The sequence below is a fragment of the Egretta garzetta genome, unplaced genomic scaffold (assembly GCF_000687185.1).
Source record: "Egretta garzetta isolate BGI_Z169 unplaced genomic scaffold, ASM68718v1 scaffold56, whole genome shotgun sequence".
In the NCBI taxonomy this organism is placed as follows: Eukaryota; Metazoa; Chordata; class Aves; order Pelecaniformes; family Ardeidae; genus Egretta; species Egretta garzetta.
In genome coordinates, this window is record NW_009260182.1 from 7660142 (window position 1) to 7668595 (window position 8454).

The window sequence follows — 8454 nt, forward strand, 5'->3', positions numbered from 1 at the left end:
TGAACCGCTGGACCAGACCTAACATCCAGACCGGGCCTGACCATGCTCCAGATGACCATATCCTGGAAGAGGGAAAAGATGCGGCCTGCCAACCTGCCACATCACAAGTGCCTCAGTCCAAGACCTTGCTGGAAGGGGGAGGAGTGCAGGAAGTTAGTGTCTCAGCCTGGACATGTCTCACATGAGGACAGGTTGGAAGTGGTGGGGCTGAGCTCCCCCAGCCCACTCTACCAGAGATCTCCCCAGGCGTGGGGCAGCCATCCTGAGCCCAGCTGCAGGCAGGCTTGGAGCCTCTGTACAGGGAGCCTCTGGTGGGATGTGCTCATCTCTTCCCTCCATCTCCCAACATACACAAGACTGAGTAGGTTCAGGAGGCCAGGACAATACGTACAAGACTATGGGACTCTTGCCCTCAAGAAACAGGAGGCTGCTACTTGGATGGTGAGGGATGCAGTACTATCAGGAATTCTTGGAAAGGTTATTGAATTTCTACTGGTACTAAACTTCCGACTGGCCTCTTCCCACAGCCACCATGAATGCTGGACTGTCCTGCAGTGGGAACCACCAAGGGATTGAAGTCCTGGGACTCCCTGCTTGCTAGGCTGGAGGAAACCTCACAGCCCTCCAGCACCAACAAAGCTGGCAAAGATGAAAAAGGAGATGTACTCCCACCGACATGCCTACCACAACACCAAGGTGACTACTGGCATGATCGGCCACTTCACAGAAAATCCAGCACACCTGGTCCTGACCCTTCCCTTCTTCCCCAGCAACACAGGTTAGGCTCTGGCTGCAAAACACGCTGCACAGGGTAAGACTCCACACCGAGCCTTGGTGGCCCAGCTGGACAGCAAGCAACTTTGGTCACTCACCTCATGTTGGAGGCCAAGGGAGTACCAAAGCTGTCCTCTGAGCAGCAAGGGCTGTGCCGAGCACCCTTCTTTCGTCTCCCCCGCTCCTCTTCCCTCTCTGTCCAGGGGGCATCTGTGGCTGAACTGGTCCCAGAGTCCGGCTCTAAGTGAGCCAGAGGAGCAAAGTTCTCCTCGATCAGCTTGGCGCTGTCTCGGATCTGTCCCTGTATTTCTGGGGTGAGGGTTGGGAGGTCAAAAGTAAAAAAGGTCCCATGGGTGCGGGCTGGGGAGGAGAGGATGTCAATGGAGTCCAGGCTGGTGTAAGATGTGCCTTTGGCTCGATGGGACTCCATGATGCTCTCAAAATGCTTGCTGAAAGAGTCCATGCCATCCTTGGAGAGGCTGTGCCCTAGGAGGAAGGGCACTGGAGACTTGAGCATACCCTGTGTGTCTCGGTCCATGATCCTAGAGGGAAAGAAAGTGAGAAGAACTGGTCACTGAAGAGCAAGGGATCAAAGCCCCAAAACAAAAGCCCACACACTGCTCCAGAAGGAAACTGGGGAGGGCAGAAATCTCCTCTGAACATCTGTAGACCTCCAAGGAAACGCCTCCCCTGCCCAAGACATCATGGGAAGAGGGACTGGACTGGCCTCCCTCCAGACATATGCTTCTCCTTTAATGTGCCACAGACTTTTGTTCCTTTAGTGGCTCATCATCATAAGAAGCTTATAAGATGGCTACTGCTCCCAGTCACTCGATTTGAGCTTAGATCCAATAAAGGGCTCAAGCACCAGAAGGAGGATGTGGTTCAGCTCCATTTCCAGCCAAATCTGGAAGTGGCTGAATCTTCCTCAAGCCTTCAGAACCCCCGTCACCCAGAAGGTGCCTTCTGAAGCTGCTCAGGACAGCACAACACCTTCCTCCATGAACGCAGCACCATGGTCACTGAGGACCACGCTCAAGAGCATGACCAGCACTCCCCTGCAAGGTCTGCTGGCTGGTCCCAGGGGACATCTGGGTGCTGGGTGCATCACAAGGTGATACTGAGCCCCAGGTTTCCCCAGGCAGTACCAAGGAAGCCTTGCACCCCACTCTGGGCTCAGGGACCTGAGATGACCCATATCCTAGAGGCCAGGCTTGGTCCTGGCTCATCATCTTGTCAGGGGCTGGCCCTGCAGGAAGGCCCAGCCTGTCTCCAGCAGGTCTGGGTCCAGCCCAGCACAGGAGTTTCTAAACCCTGAAGCCCTGAGTGTTTTGTGCTGTAAATGAGGTGAAGCGCAGCCTGCCCATCCGTCTGAGCACGTGACAACAGGGACATTTCCAACCCAGGGAACATCAATGCTTCAGCCGTACAAGCATAAACACAGCCCTAAAAGCCTACTTTACTCATAAGCCGCTATCATTTTATTAAAGCGGCAGAAAAGCGCTTGTTATGCCACTCTCTCCTCTGATTAAAGGAGAGGAACTGCTCCAGCTTGTCATAACATTTGTTATGAACAAACAACTTCATACAGAGGGCTCAGAAGATGCGTTGCTGTTACAAGCACCAAATGATTTTCATTCATTAGCCTTCACATACCACTCAAAAATCTCACCCGGATTACTTCAGCAGGCCAAGAGCTGGCAGCCTGACTCCCCCAGAGTGCCGGCTGGCTTCAAGGGGAGCACAGCTAAGCCAGATGCAGGTAAGCAAGGCAGGATAGAGGCTGCTGTTGCCCACCCACCAATGTTTCCCTGGCTGTGCAGCACTGCTCAATGCTCTTACCACTCCCCTAGGAGCCCCAGGAGCAGCCACCTCTGGGGTGGCTTTCTGGCAAGGACAAGGCAGAAGAGACCTCTAACATCTGCAGATGAGCTTTACAGATGTGAACATGCATTCACTGTCCTTACCACCCAGCTGTGTGCTACCAAACCAAGCTAACAGCGCCAACTTTGTTTTGCACTTTGAGTCCACAAGGAGGGCAGTGAGCTGTGCCAGGGAGGACAATGTCAGTGGATGGAAGGGACCTTGTTCCCAGGAGAGGGAGCTGGGCTCATTCTTGCAATAAAGTTTATTGCCACCAAGCCACAGAAAAAACACAGCTGGTTTTGTCCACACCATCTGAGCTCTGGAAACAATCTCTCCATCCCAAAATATCAAGTGCAAAGGCATTCAGCTCCAGAAGGATCTAGTCGCAGCAGCATGGGCGCAATGCTGCCTGCACACACCGCTCCTGCTCAGACCTAGACACTTCATCAGCCCCCACTGCACTCCCCAGCCCTCCCCGTCTGCTACCCCCCCACACGCCCTGCTCCAGTCCCCCCGGGAAGGGTCACTGAACCGTCAACCAAGCCAGAAAAATGCAGCTGGGAGGAGCAGAGGAGGGGAGGAGACGCAGAGGCTGTAATCAAGCATCTGCGCAAGGGCGATGGGTGGCAGGAAAGCAGATAGGTTTCCAGTCTTGAGCTGAGGTGGGAGAGGTGGGGCCTCCCTTGGAGAGGGCCAGGTGGGTATGGAGGGGAAGCGGATCCCGGGAGCCGATGGCCGCGCTGCATTGCACATCAGCACCAAAGCCAGCAGCATTTCAGGCGAAGGTCTGCCCGTGGGGACCCCAGGGGTCTGAAAACTGGGCTCCTGCAGCTGCGTCTGACAGCCAGTGGAGGGGAAGGGGCTCGCAGAGCCGTGCTGCAGAGCCGTGCTGTCCCCAGAGGAGGGGAGAAGAGGGGAAAATCTCTCTCCTCAGGCCCTCAGCAGTTTTCTCTCTGCCAAATGCTCCTGTGACCCTCCAGACCCCTGACTGCCCCAGCCATGCCCCACTCCTCCTGCCTACACAGGCACAGCAGGCACTGTGGGGGGACCCCAGCTCAGCCCAAAGATAGTGAGGCTGTACAGCACCACCCGGCAGCCCCTCGCTTAATTCCTCTCTGAACAATTCCTCTCTTGTGCAGACCAGCTCCAGCAGCTCCTTGCACTCCCCCAAGCTCCTTCACACGTCTCCTCCTCCAGCTCGGCAGCTGCCCACTTTTGGGGCTCAGTGTCCAACTCCAACCCATGCTCAGCCCCAGGTGCTGACCACAGGCGCTGCAGTCCCCCGCCGGCTGCCCGCACTCCCCTGCCACATCCACACCGTCACGCTGGGGTCACGCTGCCCCCAGTCCTCCCCCACAACCTGCAGGCATCTCCCCCTGCTCATCGGCAGGCGCCTGCCGGCATCACCCCAAAGATTCCCTCTCCAGCCCCACCAGCGGGAGCCTGCGGGACGTGGGAGCATTGCCCTGAGCTGTGGCTCTGTGGCCATGTTGGACTCTGAGACAAAGGCTCAGCCTCAGCACAACACATCACAGGCTTGTGGCTACTGAAGCAGGCTAAGCCTGTGCTTAAGCGTTTGATGAAATCAGGGCCATAACCATTTTTTAATCCCCAGCAAGGCTTGCCCTGCAGCTATTTTTCTCTCTGTCAAACAGGGAGCACAAAGGCTCTGGAAAGGCTCCCCAGGTAGCAGATCCAAGGGCTTTCCTGGGCGAGGCTGCTCTGCTTGCAGGGAGAAAAGGCGTTTCTGCCTCCCGCCAGCCCTCCGTGCTCTCGAGGGAGTGGGGCACCCCTGGCAAAGCCTCTTCTCTCTTATCAGCCCCAGGCACCGCTGCTGCAGGCCAAGCCGGGCCCTGCCTCCAGCTTAGCCAGCACAGCTGCCTGTGCTCAGGGAGGTCGGGAATTGAGGCCGCTGAAAGGTCTCGGCTCTCTGGGACTAATGGGAATAAAGACAGTAAAGGCTTAGACTAGTCATTAGAGTTGGTAGATCTGACTCTAAATATATTCAGGGAGCGGATTTGCTGGAAGAAGACACCGTTTCTTCTGTCGCTTTCCATGTCTTGTTTGATTTGGTGTTGGGTTTTTTTAGCCCAACGTCTGGCCAGCTTTTAGCACGCTCTCTTATTTTGGGAGAGTAAATCATCAAAGAAGATGCCCTTTGGCCAGCATATGAAGGACAAGATAGTGCCCAGCCAAAATCTCCCTTGCAAAGGGTGCTAAACCTTTAAGGCTAGATTTTCAAAGGGATTTACATGTTTAAATGCTGCAAATAAGCATCCAAAGGTGCTTCAGTAATTTTGCAGGGCTGGTCCTTCCCCGCTACCGGGCCAGGCCTGAGCTACAGCAGCTCCTGCAGAATGGTGCTGGCTCCGGGGAGCCCAGGGGGCTTCTTAATCACCCTGCCGTCACCCCTCCTGCGAGCAGGCAAAGCAGAAAGCTTGAAGTAGAAAACATCGATACTGGCGACTGGTAAACAGGGAGGAGGACTGCAGCTGCAGAGCTCAGAAACAGCGCGTAAGCAAAAATCCCAGGCTGCGATGCAGGGACTGCACAAGCTGGTGGTTTGAGGCTGGTGATTTTCAAGACACTGCCTGCAGTGTCTGCACCTGCCTGGGGGACATTCAGGGGGCTGCAAATCAAAAGAGCCACTGGTCTACAAAGAAGCCACGTAAAATGAGCACGGCGGCCCTATTTACACATCGGTAATTATACTGGGTGCATCGTCTCTAGGGGCAACGATGCATTTAAGGACACATCCAAGCTATCCAGCGCTGCCTGGAGAGCTACAATAAGGTGTCTCAGAGGGCAAAAAGCAGGGCTAGGCTTACAGCTCGTAGGACTTGTAGTGGCCTATCTGGAAATAAAATACCACTATGCAAGATAATTGTTACAGTAACTTGAAGAACTTTCTTGCAGTGATAACAACTGTACACCTTACTCAGAACTTCCTCTTCCCAGCACCCCCCAAGCAGGGTGGCTGCCTAGGCTCATTGTCATGTGAGTTGCAGACAGTTTCTGATCTGTTTAGTTGTATGTAAGTAGCCACTAGGAAGAAAAAACAAATAAACAAAGTTTCGGGATCCTCAGGTTAAAAGCAGCATTGCTTTTATACAGCCATAATATGTTTGTGCTTCTAAAAGCTTGTTCATCTCCCAAAGCCTGTAGTCCGTGTAGTGATATGCTAAGTTTAGTGGAGTTCTAGTTCTGATGTGACCTTTTTTACCCAAAACTTTTTATATATTTGGAAAAAAAGTACATAAAAAATGGCTTATTTTCAGCTTTTCTCTAGAACCCAAAGTTTTTGAGGGTAGGTGGCAGGGAGGAATGTATCTGTCCCCTCCACTAGAGATGCAAGTGCTGGGCAAACTGGAAGGAGCCCAGCTTCCCTCAGGATGCACAGCCTTTCTCCCCATCAGCCCAGTACCTTCATGTTTCTCCTTCCCAGCAAAGGAACAGCCCATAATTTTTTCATTATCTCTTCCCACCGCCAACATCAAGCCCTCCCTTTTCCTTTTCTTCCCACCTAAGTGCTCCCCACCTGCCTTTTGCACAGCCAGGTGAGTGCCTGCTGCCCCGCGGTGTCCCAGGCATCACCCTGCCTTTGCACTACCCAGGCAAGACCTCTCCCCGCTCCTGCGGAGCTCTTGCTGAGGATACTGAGCCCCCACATCTCACCCAAGATTCTTTGCCAATGCACGTGTCAGGAGGTGCCCTTGGCTGCCGCTGCCTGCACGGGCATCACCTTCTCCCTGCCGGGCCTTCCCCTCCAGGTGGCCGTCCCACACAGTGCTCTGGAGCTCCTGCCCCTCCTGATGCCTCCTGGGGCAGGTGGATGATGCCTGTCACTCCTCATGGTCAAACCACCACTCCAGAGGACACTCCACAGGCAGAGGCTCATGCTGCCAGGCCAAAACACCATCTCCCTTAGGTCCTAATTGCCAGTGCCTGACACAGGGCAGATGGCAGCTCGGACGGCATTAGCTGCCCACAGGTGGACAACTCAGTGATCACCCTGGTCTCACCTGCTCCACCAGCCACCCAGTGCAGGGCATTTAGTCACACAAGTGAAAAATGACACGAAAGACAACAAAAGGTTTTCTCCAGCCCAACGCTCCCCCGCTCTTTAACAAACACGGCGAATACCTACTGAGGCCAAGCAAAAGGGACTGCTCCCACCACCAAAGCACAGCCATCTGCAGAGGGGAGGGCGGCCCAGCACCGCCTGCCAGCACACAGCAGCTCCAGGACACAGCCTGGGCTCAGGTGCTCTGACACCGTCACCCCAAGGCCTGCAGCACCGAGGCAGGACGTAATTAACCTGCTGGGACTCACGCCGGGAAACCTCAGCTCAGCCAGGCGACCTGAGCTGCAGGGCTCACCCCAGGGGAGCGGGGCCCAAGGTGCAGCACCCGGGGCTGGATCACCAGCGCTGCCCAATGCTTCCCATGGCGGGGGGAGGGTCCTCTTCTAGCCCTAGTCCCTGTCCCATCCCAGCCCAGGGATCCAGGACCCCATCTGACCCCCACGCACAGCTCAGATGGAGCTACTGGGATTTTTGGCTCAGACGCTCTTTCAGCAGAGCCCGTTTTGCCATGCAGGGGACAATAAGGAGAGCGAGAGGAGCTTTTTGCCCTCACAAACGGAGCCTCACCTTTCCCTGTTCTCTTTCCTCGTCGCCTCAAACACCTCATTGTTCTCGTTCACATCCTCATCCCGCAGCCCATCCTTTGGGCAGCCAGTGCCTGGGGCCGGGGGTTCCTCCGGCGTGCTGTTCCTCCTGCCTGGGGTACCCTCAAAGCTCGGGTTGCTCTCGCTGTCCTTCTGGCTCTCAATTGCCGAATCCACCTCCTCCTTCTCGGCCAGGATATCGTCGATGTTGGTTTCACGATAGCACCTCAGCGGCACAGTGTCCAGGTCTGTCTCGGAGTACTTCACCGTCCTCTTTATAATCCCAGTCTCGCAGGAGCCGGGCTTCTGGCCACCCGGAGGAGACATCTCTATCTCCACCTCCACATGGCTCAGGCTGTGCTCGGGCACCAACCTTGGCGGCTCGGTGGGCAGCGGGCAGACAGGCTTGGCCAGGGGAGCAGAGTCAGGGGCAGAGGAGCCTGTAAGGAAGCCCCAAGCACTCAGAGCTGTGGGGAGCTGTGCCGGGGAGGGGCTGGGGAGCCACTCCTGCGGCATCACATGCACAGCAAGACGCGGGTCACACATGTGATGGGTACCGGGGAATGGAGAGGGGGAGCCAGAAGGAAAAAGGGTGGGAGAGGCAGAGATAGGATGCTGTCAGTGCTAGTGCACCTGGAACCAGCCCCGAGACCCCACCTGAATGCCAAAGCCCTTCTGCAGAGGCAGCCGGGGACTGCTGGAGTCAGGGCTCTGCATCGCCCCCTTTGCATGACACTTTGCACAGCCGCAGGGGACACTGCAGGGAGGTTGGTGCATGCAGGGAGCCCCAGGAGAGCACAGACTGGCTGATCTTGAGGGGATCTCGGCTGTCTGGTGGGCACAGACAAGTCTTGAGGATGGGCATCCCCGGGGGAGTACTGGCAGTGATTCAGGGCATGGGCTGAGCTCTGCCGGGGGTACGGCCACACACTGCCCTGCAGAGGGGAGAGCAGTGAGCGGGTGGTGGAGCCTAGGGCAGAGCCCATGCCCAGCATGGGGCACCCCAGCACCTACCTGGGGCCGGGGCTCTGGCTTCAGGGAGCTCCTGGCGAAGGCGGGGAAGTCCTCTGGCAGCCCATTGGCGAGGGAGCGGCAGGGGCAGTCAGCATCGAGGGCGCAGGGCTCCTTCCCACAGGGACGCGTGCC

General features: G+C 56.2%; 1 protein-coding gene across 1 annotated transcript in view; it reads right to left on the reverse strand.

Annotated features, from left to right (window-relative positions):
• The window catches only part of PSD (pleckstrin and Sec7 domain containing), a 34526-nt gene that overhangs the window by 25556 nt on the left and 516 nt on the right, over window positions 1-8454 (reverse strand). Inside the window, exons 2-5 of the mRNA XM_035897403.1 lie at window positions 8323-8452; window positions 8192-8243; window positions 7292-7775; window positions 873-1316 (exon numbers count right to left, since the gene is read on the reverse strand). Coding sequence (XP_035753296.1) covers window positions 873-1316; window positions 7292-7775; window positions 8192-8243; window positions 8323-8452 — 1110 coding nt within the window. The remainder of the gene's footprint in view (window positions 1-872; window positions 1317-7291; window positions 7776-8191; window positions 8244-8322; window positions 8453-8454) is intronic.